The following is a 15,391-nucleotide window of genomic DNA, read 5'->3' on the forward strand; positions in this document are numbered from 1 at the left end:
ATGTAAATGGTTCAGACTACCAGAGGAATGGGGAGAAAACATAACTTAGATGATCTGAAACTTTCATTTCTATTAAATAAACTTTATTTTAGTCTGTTTTACGAGCAAAGAGAAATGGGACTTGCCTCAATACCTATGATCTCAGGTTGGTTTAGTAATGTAGTTAATAGGACACAGGAAGGAATGGTTTTTAGAGTATGTGAAATTTACATATTTTTTGTTAAGCATAACAATGGAAGAGATAAATAGCTAAGAAAAAAAGTTTAAAATACAATGGAAAAAATCTAAATTATTTTCAGTTGGCTAGAAGCAAAGGTATAAACACATTTCCTCTGCTATGGTTTGTTATGAGGAACCTCTAGCCTGACAGGAAGTGAGATGAAGGTGAGGCTCCAGGTTTTAGGACATACCCTCAGTAAGGCCTGCATTATTGTATTAAAGTATTATTGGGTTGCTCCCCTCAGAAGAGACATAATAGCAAAACAGAGTTAATTGCTATGTGTTACAAATTGCCAAAGATTAAGCTATTTTTTTATTAATTTATTTACTTATAAAATGGAAACATTGATATGACCATAGGAAGATTAAGCTATTAATCAAGCTAGGTAAGAGGTTGTTTACAAAGGAGAAGAGATATTATTACTAACTGTCCTTTACCAGATGACATTTTCAGAAAGTAGTGGGGGCAAAAGAAAAGTGGACAGGGGGTAAGTTAAAAATCTAACTACACACACACACACACACACACACACACACACCCTAGTCAAGAAGGGAGTAGACTGCTGGATCATTGTATACAGATGCCAGAACAAGTCACTGGTAGCATTAATGAAATATACATATGAACATGTGCATATATAAAGTGGGGTTTGAAATGACAGCTCTTAGTGCATTAATGCCAGAATTCCATACGCATCATACCCTAGATAGTCTCTGCCCCCCAAAAAAGAAACAAAACAACCAGTGTGTATGAATAAATCACTTCATCTGGTATTCCTAGACTGAAAAGGTCATCAGCCAATACAGAACAGCAGCAGGGTAGCACTCTCTCGTACCTTCTTGTCTACCAGCCACTATTGTAAGTACCCTTCATGTATTAGCACATTGATCTGGACCTCGAGTATATGCAAATGATATTTCTAATTTCTCAAGTCTAACTACTGGGGGATAAGCACAGAGTGGTAATTAGTGGAAATGTTGAAATTTTAACCTGGAGTCTGAATCCAGAATTGAATCCTCTTTGTGTAGGGGTAGCCAGAATGAATTCATAGTCTTAAATGGAATATGAAGAAATATTAAAAAGAGGTGGCACAGTGGATAAGAATTGGATTCTCAACCATGAGGTCACGAGTTTGATTCCTGGCAGCACAGGTACCAGAGTGATGTCTGGTTCTTTCTCTCCTATCTTTCTCATGAATAAATATAAAAAGAATTATTAAAGAGTAGAAAACTCAAAGTAGAAATCTAGTTTTCTGTAATTAAAGTTGATCAGAATTGAAGATTTCAGTCATTACAAAATGATAGTATTTCTTTATACAGGATTACAGAGATTGAAGCTTTTGAAAAATCATGTAAGAGTGGGGGTATATAACATAGTGGTTATGCAGAGATGCTCTAGGGCACCAGGTTCAATCCCCTGCACCACCATAAATCAGAACTGAGCAATACTCAGGAAAAAAAAATAAGAAGAAAAATCATATAATGTAATAATAGACTTGCAATAATTTATAAAATCAGCTTGTATTCTTATGTTTTACAAAAAAAAAAAAAAAAAAGCTTCCTCCCATAGGGCCAAGTGGTGATGCACCTGGTTAAGTGCTCACATTACAGTGAGCAAGGACCGAGTTCAAGCCCCTGGTCCCCACCTGCAGGGGGAAAGCTTCATGGGTGGTGAAGCAGGGCTGCAGGTGTCTCTCTGCCTCTCCATCTCTTCCTCCCCTCTCAATTTCTCTGGCTCTATCTGATAATAAATAATTTTTTAAAAGCTTCCTCCCAAAGCAAAACAATGAAAACAAAATGGCATTTTGCTATTAAAGTCATGTATATTCAGGGGTTTTAGATGGTTTGTTCCATACTTCTGTGACAATATTTTAAAACATAAAACCCAGTTCCCGAAAAGATGAAACTCAGTTCAAGGTCCCTCCAGACCCCAACAGATAATTATACAGGTTTCATCACTGGTCCACAGTTAACTCGCATGAACTTAAAAAGCCAAAGAGGATGATCAATACGTAAAATTGCAACATGCCACACAAGAGTGGTGTGTCAGAGGGAACTTAAACACATTATATCATAATATCATTTGAATAAGGAAAATGGTTCAGAAACAAATAGATTTTTATTATTTTTATGTAGTAAATTCTTATGTCACTGACTCTCACCTTCCTGTATATTAGTTTTTAACCACAAGTAATAATTCTTTTATATATTAACTCATGAATTGTACCCCACCATAGGAAGTTACCAGAGAGGTGACATTGCACTTGGCTTGTCATACACACTGTCTAGTTGCATCGCAGTGAACAAGCCTGGCTAAGAAGTGGGGAAAACAGACTTCCTCGAGGTCTGAACACGGCAGTGTGACAGTAGAGAAATGTGCCTATGGAGACCCTACACGCCACCGGTTCCGTTCTTCCCCTGCACGGCTTTTAAATCAATTGGGCAATTTTGGGGCTTCTTTATCGGTTTGTTCTCTGGCACATCACTTAATGCAAACCTTCTCTCTCTCTCTCTCTGTCCTTCCTTCCTTCTTTTGTTCTTCTTTTTTTTTTTTTAATAACATCTAGAAAATAACAAGGTGTGTAACCCACTAGGAAAAAGTCCTTTGGGAAGGAAATTGCTTAGACAGAAAGTGAGAAGATACAGCTCCAGGTGATGGAACACACACACACACACACACACACACACACACACACACACTGCGGTGGGGTGGGGTGGGGTGGGGTGGGATAATAACGAAAACTGATGGAGAGAATGCTCAAGGGGAGAGAGAAAAGGACAGGAAAGAGGGTAACAGAAGAGAGGTGAATGAAGCCAAGGGCCTGCTTCAGAGCCAGAGCCACAAAGCTCCTGCAACTCCCCCCCTGTAAGATTATTCTACATTCTAGTCAGTAGCTGTGGCCTGGCACCTTGGCTAGAAAGTAGTGATACAAAGTGACACTTCTCTGTTTGAGATACACCTCCCTTATCACAAAATCAACACACAAATTCCTAAACTACATGGAACTTTTCAAACAGGCCATTGGTGTTCTACCCTTAAATTGCATCTGTTACAATAGATGCCAGTAAACAAGCACACCTTTACTGCAGGCAAGAATAAAGAAACTTTTTCATTTTTCAACAAGCTCATGTTATACCTACTCCTCGTACCCTAAAATTCTACTGTTTTAGCCCTGGAGGGTGAAGGAGTTGTTTATCAAGGACACCTGAGCCATTAAAAAAAATCCACACAAAAGGCAAGTTTTTAAAAAGACAGACATGTAGACTACTCTTCTCATTTGCTTCTCTATAACAAATACTGCTCGATAGTTAGAATAAGTAAGCAAAGAGAAAAATAAAGAGAAATTGTTGCAAACATAGAGTGGTAGAGATTTATCAGAGAATAAGAGGGAGGGGGAGAGGGAGAGAGAGAGAGAGAGAGAGAGAGAGAGAGAGAATCCAGAGATTGCAATCAAAACAAAGACAAAGAGACTCAGACAAATAAATGAGAAAATCTGATTCTGCTTCCATCAATCCCACCCTGTGTTGTTTTAAGCTAAAACTGTTAAAGGCAGACTGTTCTGTTGCTATTCTCAACTGAAGACTGGCATGCATATGAAGCCTTAGTATTTTCCTGGATAAAATAAAACAAGAGGTAGAATCTATTTTTGTCATTACTTATTGGCTTCTCTTCCCAGCTGAGTACTCCTTTTTCTCCCCTTCTATTCCGTTTTCTCCTTCTAGCTTCCAAAGTGCCATCATTAACTTTCTGTGTCACCAACCATGTAAGACTGGTTTGTCACTAAATGCCATGGGGTCATCATTGAACCTGGGGCATAGAAAGACACCTACAGTTTGTTGGATTAGTTGATCATACAATCGGTCCTATAGTGAATTCATCTACCATGACTTGAAGCTACCACCTCGATGCTACTGACTTGTCCGCATTTTGGAACAATCTCTTTCTAATAGAACCAGACATTTCTAATTGCCCTGAAACTAGCTTTGATTGCATGCCTAACACTCACCTTCTTGAAGAAAAGCTGTTCTTCCCCTCTAGGTTGGCACCCCTTAAATATTACTCAATTTCCTCTGTTATTTCAGGCTAAAACTCATGCAGTCCTGTTATAAGTTTGAACAATCCTGCAGTGTCATCTCCGCCCTGTTCAGCCCATCACCTTAAGGACTGTATCTTGCCCATTTGCATTTTTCTTGCTACTCTGTCTTCCTGCACTAACACCGCCAAGTCATTAGCAGTCTCAGTTAGCCCCTCTGTTAGGTTTTACTGTGCAGAGATGAATGTCTTTTTTAATGTAACTATTTTTGTTTGGATAGAAATGCCTTCTTTCTTCCTGCTTCATGTTCCTTTCTTTCCATATTTGTTTTCTAAAATCATCTTAATTTTCCCACCCTTCATATACTGGTTATTAAACAGTGTTTTATTGGCTATCTTTATAGCAACTTATTTTAAGCATCACTTGAGTTACTTAACTTCTTACCCCAGGGCTTACGAATGGACCCTGACAACACAAGAAGTTCAGAACCCTTTACCCCAGGGACCCCAAATTCTTCTTGTGTACAGCCATTTATTTTTTATTCTTTAATATTATTTATTTATTGGATAGAAAGAGAGAAATTGAGAGGAGGGGGGGAGAGAGAGAGGGAGAGAGAAAGAGACAGCTGCAGCCCTACTTCACCATTTGTGAAGGTTTGCCCTGCAGGTGGGGACCAGGGGCTTGAACCTGCATTCTTGCACACTGTAATGTGTGTACTTAACCAGGTACACCACCACCTGGCCCTTGTATTTTATGTGTTTTTAAAAATACTTATTTATTCCCTTTTGTTGCCCTTTTTTATTGTTGTAGTTATTGTTGTCGTTGTTGTTGTTGATGTCGTTGTTGGATAGGACAGAGAGAAATGGAGAGAAGAGGGGAAGACAGAGAGGAGGAGAGAAAGATAAGAGCCTGCAGGTGGGGAGCCAGGGGCTCAAACCAGGATCCTTACGCCAGTCCTTGCGCTTTGTGCCACCTGCACTTAACACGTTGCGCTACTGCCCAACTCCCATTTTATGTTTTCAAAGAAGCTTAGTCATGGTACATGAAATACTGTAAAGGTATTTTCTCTCCAATAATAGTTTTTACTTTTGTTTCTCAAAGGAAGTTAAGGTAGGAGCACTTATATTTTCAGACTGTCTTGGTCCAATCAGAGTATAAAATCATTTAGATATGGATCAGGAGTCTTATGAGTATTTATATATTTCCAGTTTCCCTTCAGAGTTCCAGTCATAAGTCTGGGAACTTATTCATTTCCACCCTTGGAAGCCACTGGCACCCCTTTTCCTGCCTAGCTGGTAAATGGGTGATCCTTCAAAATCTCCAGGTAGGCTTAGCATCTAAGTCACACCAAATGTCAGGCTTCCATGTCTGGGTTCTTCTCTCCTGCACCTTGGCCTCACAATTCCTCACTGCCTTGGTGGTCTTACAACCCTTCAGAGATTTGTTTGTTTTCCTTCTAACTATTTTCAACATACACATGCCTGAGAAATAGCACATTCCTCTACTATGGGAAACAAAACTCTCCTTTCTGACCCACTTTGTCCCAAGCTTCCTAGTGAATCAAGGCTAACTACTCTGCATGGCTCTCTGTGGCCTCTCACTTGACCTAACCTCTATCCAAATGACAACACAGGTTTTTGGGTTTTGGGGTAGGTTTTTGGTTCTTGCTACTCTATAGGTACAGTCAGAATTAATACCTCAAAACATGGGGGGGTAAATAAATAATCAAATCACACAGAGTTTGGCAAAATATTGAACTGAATCCAACACAAAATCCAAAGTTGCAATTTTACTAACTCAAAGTCTAATAGTTTCACAGGAACATTTTACTCCCTTGAGTAGCCCTTCCTTTCACGGTGTGTGTGTGTGTGTGTGTGTGTGTGTGTGTGTGTGTGTGTGTGTAGCCCTCACTAGTTCCAGAAGATAGATAACATTGGTCTGTTAAAGAATACTCTCCTAGGTACTAGTCATTACACATGTAGCATTCTGTTTACTTATATCTGAAACTAAGTGCTCATGAAAATGAGAGGAAGCAAGTTTAAGAGATGTATTTTTGTGTACTGGGACTTTTGATAGCAATTGACTCTTTGAGTCTTTAATTTTTTAAATGTTTCTGGTTCAAAAGTTTATTTGAAAATATAAATTCTTGCATAGACAAAGATGCCAACCATAAGACAAAACATGAGTCATAACTTGAGATAGAAAATGCTTTCTTTGAGGGGCCAGGTGGTGGCACACCTGGTTGAGCGCACACGTTACAATGCACAAGGACCCCAGTTCAAGCCCCTGGTGCCCACCTGCAGGGGGAATGCTTTGCAAGTGGTGAAGCAGGGCTGCAGGTGTCTCCCTATCTATCTCCTCCCTTCCCTCTTGATTTCTCGCCGTCTCTATCCAATAAAGATAATTAAAAAGAATTTAAGAAAATGCTTTCTTATAACATACTATTAGATACTTTAACTTTTTAAATTTTTATTACCTTTATTTATTTATTGGATAGACAGCCAGAAATTGAGAGGGAAGGGGAGAGATAAAAAGAGAGGCAGAGAGACACCTGCAGCATTGCTTCACCACTCACAAAGTTCCCCCCTGCAGGCGGGGACCGGGGACTCGAACCTGGGTCCTTGTGCATTATAACATGTACACTCAACCAGGTGCACTACCACCCAGCCCCGATACTTGAACTTTTAAAAAACATTTATTACCTTTATCTAATGAATACTAAGTTAGCTATATTATTGAACTAATTGAAACAGAAGACTAGCTCATTCTATAAATCATTTCATCTCTGACAGTTTCTGACTCTTTCCCTCCCAATCTAGTTATTTTAACAAAAAATGTGCTTTTGCATTTGTGATAGAATAATGTCTTTTAGTGGCTATAGATTTAGAATAAAATTCTCTTTCTTAGCAAATAACAGTGTCATTCAGTGCTGAACTGTCATATGATAAGAGTGATGCTAGAATGCATCTGTGGTCACTTACATTTAATAGGGAGTAATTCTTTATACTTTACAGTGGTGTGTGAGGCTGAGTTTTTGAACCCCTGCTGAAATAGCCAAATTTGCAGCAACTGCCAAAAGTTTGATATATTTATTTGATAGCCTCATTAGAGTCAACTTTCATTCCAAGGTGGGAATTTCTATGCAAGTGCTTTAGAGAGTGATGGCTGTGACCATTTGTACTTGTAATTTCAGGGGACAGGAGGAGGTGAGATCTCTTTTAGAAATCAGAAACAGGATTCTGAAACTGTTCTGGCCATATTTGCCAGTGTTTATTATACAAGGAGTCTAGAATAGAGGAGGACACAGGAAAGAGTTAATTCAATGCATGAATAAATAGCTGGAAAATGGTAACTATAGAACAAATTTTGTAGAGGACTCATGCACCTATCCCATCAGATTAGAGGAAACATGATTGCATGCTTTTGTAGGCACGTATTTTAGTATAACAGCATTCCCAAGGAGGGGTGGAGAGAGACCTTGCATTTGAAATCCAGGCACAGAAGCTTACCCACAGCATTGTAGAGAGGCTCTCCAGTCAGCTTGTCCCAGACTACAGTGGTTTCCCTCTGGTTACTAACACCAATGGCTTGAAAGGGAAAGTTAAACAGAAGGGAGGAGAAAATTAAACAAGTAGAAAACTACTTCAAAATAGGTTTTTTTTTTTTTTTGGTAGCCAGATACAACAAAACTGTAACAATCTTCCCCACCCCCACCCACCAAAAAAAAGTCTGGAATAATTGTATTGTTTATTTTTCTTGAGCAAGCCAGGAAAAGTGAACCCAATGTTGAGTGTGTTCTTTTATTTCTAGATTCCTCTGTGTACCACTGCCAGGACAAGGTCCAAATGAAAGGCTCTAGGGGTGCCTTCTAAAAAGCATAATCAATGAATTTCCATGCCTGGCTACGGAAGAAGGGCAAACGCTAGAAGAAGAAGGAGAAGGAGAAGGAGGAGGAGGAGGAGGAGGAGGAGGAGGAGGAGGAGGAGGAGAAGGAGAAGAAGAAGAAGTGAATTTCCAGAGATACAATACCCACATCATTGTTCTGATACCACAAGTCACCTCAGTCAGTTATTAAACAACTGCTACATGAAATTCCCCTCAAGTGTTTGAGTGTGTGTGTGTGTGTCTGTGTGTGTGTATACATGGACCTTTTACAAAAATGACCACAGATAAAATCCCTTCTATGAGGTCAACTCATACTATGGTTAGAAATTCAGTTTATCATCTCCATCAGGAACAATATAATGGACCCCTTTGTGGGCCCCTATAGGACCTGCCCCTCAATGTGGATCAACAATAGTAGGGGATGTTCCATTCTCCAAAGGGAGGTTGGATAACATACTCTCCCCTACTACCTGAGGAAGATGGGGCCCGAAATCAGTGCAGCCTGGAATGTTCCTAACCGTGACCACAGAATGCAAACTCAGACCTACAGGGACACAGAGGTTACACAGGCTCCTGTGCTGAATATGGGCCCCAGATCAAAATGGTGGGGTTTATAGTTAACACTATTTATATACTTTCCCCAGATTTGGGAGCTATGCTCTTCCCCGATCCAGCTTTCTAGTACTTTTTCCAACTATGACACCATCTCCACAGACAATAACTTGGATCTACTTGAATATCAGATGTCAGGTTCAGGCAAAAACTAGTAAGGTCATGGGCCCTCTGGAATATACCTAAAATAGACCTACTAGCCTTTTCCAAAATGAAGACCCCAAATCTTCATCTGCAATATTGCTGGCTTTAGGTTAATGATTAGTCAACAATTTGTTCTGCTTTATATCTTAACTCTTTTTCAGCCACCAGGTTCCAGATGATACCATGATGCCAACCTGACTTCCCTGGGCAGATGACCCCACCAGTGTGTCCTGAAGCCCCACTTCTCCAGACCCCTGCCCCACTAGGGAAAGAGACAGGCTGGGAGTGCAGATCAACCTGCCAACGCCCATGTTCAGCAGGGAAGCAATTACAGAAGCCAGACCTTCCACCTTCTGCATCCCATAATGACCCTGGGTCCATACTCCCAGACAGATAAAGAACAGGAAAGCTACCAAGGGAGGGGATTGGATATGGAGTTCTGGTGGTGGGAATTATGTGGAATTGTATCCCTTTTATCCTATGGTCTTGTCAATATTTCCATTTTATAAATAAAAATTTAAAAAGAAACTCAGTTTAATTCATGTATTTTGACATCATTTTACAATACCTATGAGTTTGAATTGGGCATAAATCCAGTATGTAATACACTGGTCTACATGTAGTTCAAGCCTCTACAGTTATAGGATATTACAATAAGTAAAACGCTATCCATATCATACCGTATCAACTGATTTCACTAGCGCAAAGGCTCTCAAATGTGGGTGCTCATTGGAATCAGCTGCAGGACTTTAAAACAATACCAGTGCCCTGACCTTGGATCAAAATTTTTAACTTAACTGACCCAGGGTGGGATCTGAGCATTTGCTGCTTTGCCCTAAAATTCTGCAGATGAGTCTATTGCGCAATCCAGGTTGAACACACAGGGCTAAAGAACTGAGCTCTTCCAGAATTTAAGATTAGGACAGACCTCTGAGGCTTATTATTAGCAACAGCATTATCTTGGGCTCAAATCTCTGGTAGAATCACCTGCCAAGTTTTATGGCTTTTGTGTATTTTCTTAAATTCTTTGTCTTTATTTAATTTTTTTTTACCAGAGCACTATTCAGCTATGATTTATGGTGGTGCAGATTGAACCTGGGGCCTCATTGTCAGCACGGCAGCCTTTAAATTATTATGCTATCTCCGCTGTCCTAAACAGCCTTTTTATTTGAACCTGGGGCCTCATTGTCAGCACGGCAGCCTTTAAATTATTATGCTATCTCCGCTGTCCTAAACAGCCTTTTTATTGTAGCTTACGCCTACAGATTTTAGCTATAGCTTTTGATGGCACGCTTACGATTTTTCCTTCTCCCATATGCCTGTCTTTCACAAATCTGAAACAGCTATTTTGTCTCTTCAGTCTTTTCTACCCCTGTGTAGGCAACACGATGGTATTTCCTTCAACCGCTTGCTATCATATGATGTGGGTTAAAGTTCTTCCCCTATCTCTCCTAAGAATATGCAACTATCTGTCTGCAATATTCAAGTTGTACACCTAGAATAAAATACAACAGGCATGTTCTGTCTAAAACAGAGCTGAGGGAGACTGGGAGGTAGCACACTGATGAGGCACTAAACTTGGAAGCATGAGGTTCCTTGGCACCCCATGTGCCAGAGTGATGCTCTGGTTCTCTTTTTCTGTCTTGTGTTAATAAATAAATATGGTAAAGGGGGGGCATGGATGGTGGTGAACCTGGCTAAGTGCATACACTGCCATACGCAAAGACCTGGGTTCAAGCTCCTGCTCTTCCCTTGAAGGGGGGATGCTTCATAAGTAGTGAAGCAGGTTTGCAGGTGTCTGTCTTTCTCTGTCTCTGTCTCCATCTGCCTCTCCCCTCTCAGTTTCTCACTGTCCTATCAAATAAAGAGGGAAAAAAATGGCCACCCGGAGTGGCAGATGTGTCATGGAGGCACCAAGCCCACACTGGTGGGAATTAAAAAAAAGAATCTAAAAGGGGGGGACTGAGGGGAATGAGAAGTAATCTTAATCTAAGTCATATTTCCCTAATTCAGACTCACTTACTTTATCTAACATCTTGTCTAGAGATTCAATGATGATGGAGACTCCACTCCAAGGAAACTTAGGAGGCATTAGGAAAGGGAAGATATCCAGAGTTGTGTTTAAAAGACAGAAGACCAAAATACCTGTAAGAACACAGAAGAGGGAGAAAAGGTGTGGCACAGGGCAAGAGGGCTGGATCTCAATGGGACATGGCACTGCTCCTTGTAGGAAAGGATAGGAGTGGATTGGACTGGTGCACGGGAGGAGGGAGGAGCCTCCATCAGGACAGAAAGACAGCTATTGCTCGCCTTTCGATAGAGGGAGGGGGTAAGAGAACCCAGACCTCAAGTGCAGGTACAGAGAGCTGAGGAACTGATATTGGTATATTCCCTTCCCCCCGACCTCTGAGAAGAATTGGTTTGCCCCTTGCTAGTTTCAAGCCCCGCTTTCTCCCCGCCCCCTATGCTAAGGATGGGCAGAGTCCCAGCAGCAGCAGTGGAGAGAGGATGATGGAGAAAAGCACATGGTGTGGTGATTTGCCTGTTCGTGAATAAAGATTAAACTGCGTTCTCAGCCCAGCCGTGTGTCTCTGTTACCCGCCGGTGAAGCCAGCCTGGATAAAACAACATATGATGCCTACAACGTGGGACCGGACCTGCGCATCTCTCAGATAAGTGAAGACAATTTGGCTACCTATGCACTATGGCCTTCTTTTCTGCTTGTGAAGAGATCTCCAAAGGCATCTGCCCATTCTTCACGAGACTGTTTTGCTGTTTCTGGAACATTAATCTCTGGAACACTCTGTGGTTTCTGCCCAACCCCAGCCCGCAAGAGCCCAACACCAGCCCGCATGAGCCGGCTTTCTGCCGCGTGGCACGGGGCACTGGGCGTGGGCTCCCTCCACACTGCTCGGCCACTGTGAGCAGGGCAGCAGACATGGCAGGGCCATGGGGCAGGGCCGCGGCAGCCTATCATGGCCGCCACCCCGGGGCACCTCGGCCCGCGCCTTCTGCACAGCTGGCCCGCCCACCCTCGTGCTATGAAGTCTGGACAGATCCCGGACCACCTGGAGACCGTGGGCTCCCTGCCGAAACTGGGGCCCCTGGCCGAGATCTCCAGCTTGGGTCTGAAGGCAGACGAGCTAAAATACACAGAGATTCGTCCAGAGATCGCAACCTGCAATTCCTAGAAGTGAAGCTGCCCAAGAGGCCACCGCTGGACAACGCACTCCCAGAATGGCTAAGGCAGTATAGATCTAAATTCGTGTTTAAAATGATATGTCTTCGTAACAAAAGTTTCTCTCCTTGTATATTGAAGACCATGTGTATGTGTGTGTTTAAAGTTTGGTAACATTAACTTTAAGGTTAAGAATATAACTTTAAGGCTAAATTCTTACCAGGCAAAGTTAAATGAAAAAGGTTTTCAACGTAATTCTCATAAAGATAAAATTAACTTAAAGTCTGAGGTAAAAATTAGTTAACAATCAATATATTTTAACTAAGTTGATCTAAACAAAACCTGCGCACACCTAGGGTGTGTCTCCATCTTAAATGGGTGTAACAAAAGGTTAAATAGACTTGTTGATATGTAAAACTCTCGATTACCTTCCCTATTAGAAATGGTAGATTACACAATGGCTATGCTAATGATACTCATGCCTGAGGTTTTCTTTCCTTGATTCTCATGTTTACCTTTTCACATTCTATTGTTTAAACTTTAACCAACCTTAAAATCATTCTAAAAAAGACTTCTAATTGTAAGAGTTATCAATTGTGATAAACTTCTAACCTGCTACAAGTTTGTTTCATAGTAAGTAAATTGCAGCTGTCAAGTTCTCTACAGAAAAGCAGAATTCCGGCAGCAGACCTTCCTCATACAACATTCCACCCCCTGGCATTCTTCCGTGGACATCTGCTTTCAACTGGCACTCCTATTGGACTCACTGGTCTCAAACACTGACTGCAGCCAGCTACCTTTGGGACTCTAGGCCATTCTCCACCCCCATGATATAAAATGCCTGTCGAGGCAAGTACGCCCCCCAGAGGCAGGAAATGTTTTTTTAAGCTGATAAAGTTTTGCCCACAGAGGCAAAAAAAAAAAAAGGGCCCCCTCAGGCCCTCCCTTGGCAGCACACTGGTTCTTGTTACTTGCTTACATGTTTCTCCATGTTTGTGCCAGTTTCGTTTTTGAAAATGCCTGTACGATATAGGTTTCTGTTCACCCCACATCCCTGATACTGTGGTCATTTAGTTAAAAACAGAAGGGGGAATTGTTGGTATGTTCCCTTCCCCCCGACCTCTGAGAAGAATTAGTTTGCCCCTTGCTAGTTTCAAGCCCTGCTTTCTCCCCGCCTCCTATGCTAAGGATGGGCAGAGTCCCAGCAGCAGCAGTGGAGAGAGGATGATGGAGAAAAGCACATGGTGTGGTGATTTGCCTGTTCGTGAATAAAGATTAAACTGTGTTCTCAGCCCAGCCATGTGTCTCTGGTCGTCTCTGTTACCCGCCCGTGAAGCCAGCCCGGATAAAACAACAACTGAGACCCCAGAGCCTTTAGCTTTATCTGGATAAAGTGGCACACACAGTTAAGTGATGAAATAGGGCTAAGCAAGTAGAGGGTTTTAAATTTGGGGTACTACCATTCAATAGACCCCAGGCTGCTGGGGTACAGATTACAATGTCTCTGCTTCCTAGCAGCATGACCCTGAAGCTTGCTTTTATCACCTGTAAATGGAAATACTAGCACCCCCACTTTAAAGACTAACAGTGAGGAATCTCTGAGCCCATGAGTATTCAAACAGTGCTAGATGGTGTTTGAAGGAATCGTGTTAAGTGAGATAAGCCAAAAAGAGACAGATGAATACAAATGATCTCGCTCATAGGTGGAGGTTAACAAACAAGGACAGAAAGAGAAAACACAGAGTGAAGTATGGACTAGGTATGGTGTACTGCACCAAAGCAAAGGACTCTGGTGAATGGGACAGGGAGGGAACTAGAGGGGGCTTTGGGTTCCTGGTGTATGATGGTGGAAGAGGACCTAAGTTTCAGGTGAGATTATTTTGCAGACATGTGGCATGGTGAGCTGAGAGCTGTGTCAGAAAAAAAAAGAATATTAAAAAAAAGTAAAACAGTGAATATCTCATGGTCAGCCATTAATAAATGTCACTGTTTCCACTGTTGTCAAATTTACTGAAATGTGAACGGAGTGCCAGTTGAGAGATGGGAAGAAGTTAAAGGAATTGGCCAACAGCACCTTGGGCACAACACTAAGGTCCGAGGTCCGAGTCCTCAGAGGGGCCCCTGTGACAGGGTGCTGAATAGAGTCCATGAACATGATTACAAGGTGGGCTCTTAAGCAGTTCACAGCCCACACAATCCCCCCCACTGTGTTAATCCTCCATTTACATGCTGACCTCATTTCATGCTACTTTTCTTTATTGGCACCATGCAATTTGTCTTTAGAATTGCATCTAGAGCTATTTCTATCTGGCTGTTTAATCACAGGCTCCTTCCTGAACACTCCTTTTAGTCCCTATCTTACTTCCATTCTCTCAAACCAAGTGCAACTGCTTATCTCGCAACTGATCAAAGTCCAGTGAAATAGCTTCTCAAGATTCTTTCTGGCCACAAAGATATCTTTCTTTATTACAAGCTCATATTATGTAATGCTTCTCAATTTTGTCCTAATTTCTTATTACCTGTTCCCAAAAATCCTCTGCCCCTTAAAGAACTTTTTGACTAGTAGTCCCTTCTCCATAGTTCTTAATTTTATTTTCCATTTTCTCAGGAAAACACACACGTGGGTTTTTCCACCTTGGCTGACTAGAGCCATTTAGAAACATATGAAAGTGATATGCATTAAGGGCATATATTTCCTGGCCTCAAGTCTTCCATAACAGTTGCTGGTGTATCCGGTGGCATTTATAAAACCCAATGTACTATTCTTGATTATTGTATCTAGCAGGTTTACAGTGCACTTACATATTCTTTCTCATAAGTCAGAGCTGAGCAGTGCTCTGGCAAAAAAAAAAAAAAAAACTTGCTTTCTTAATCCTTCAGAGTTCTTCCAGTCCAGTGACAAGCAAACAGAACACACCACATTCTAAGTCAAGAGGGAAAGAAACAGCTTGTCTGGGACTGGTTCATGTCATCCAGCTGAAGATAAACTTTAATTCTGAAAGTACTGCTCACAGGGACTTGAGTTCAACAAACTTTCTGATGGACATAGATAAGCAAAAATCAATGAAACTGGCATTCTGGGGAAGAAAAGAAAAAGGAAAGGGGGAAAAAACAGTCACTATGGTGAATTCTGTTACTAATGAGTAGATAAGATAAGCAAGAGCTTAGCATTCTATCAATAATCTTGGGGAGCTGTCTAGCACAACAGGTCTGGTGTGGAACATTCCCACTTGGTCACAGGCTGGCAGTTGTGGAGAATGAAGTGCTGGGTCACTCTGGCTCAAGTATGGGTTTCACAATAGCCAGACACAGAGGAGTG

The 15,391-nt window shown here is 41.5% G+C and overlaps 1 protein-coding gene across 8 annotated transcripts in view; it reads right to left on the bottom strand.

The window, feature by feature from the left end:
* GK (glycerol kinase) overlaps positions 1–15,391 on the bottom strand; it is an 84,934-nt gene that overhangs the window by 50,188 nt on the left and 19,355 nt on the right. For 7 of the 8 annotated variants that reach the window (XM_060182754.1, XM_060182756.1, XM_060182755.1 and 4 more), the window contains exon 4: positions 7,763–7,840. The exons of the other annotated variant lie outside the window; for it this stretch is intronic. In XM_060182754.1, coding sequence (XP_060038737.1) covers positions 7,763–7,840 — 78 coding nt within the window. The remainder of the gene's footprint in view (positions 1–7,762; positions 7,841–15,391) is intronic. 8 annotated transcript variants of the gene reach the window in all.

The sequence above is a fragment of the Erinaceus europaeus genome, chromosome X, assembly GCF_950295315.1.
Source record: "Erinaceus europaeus chromosome X, mEriEur2.1, whole genome shotgun sequence".
In the NCBI taxonomy this organism is placed as follows: domain Eukaryota; kingdom Metazoa; phylum Chordata; class Mammalia; order Eulipotyphla; family Erinaceidae; genus Erinaceus; species Erinaceus europaeus.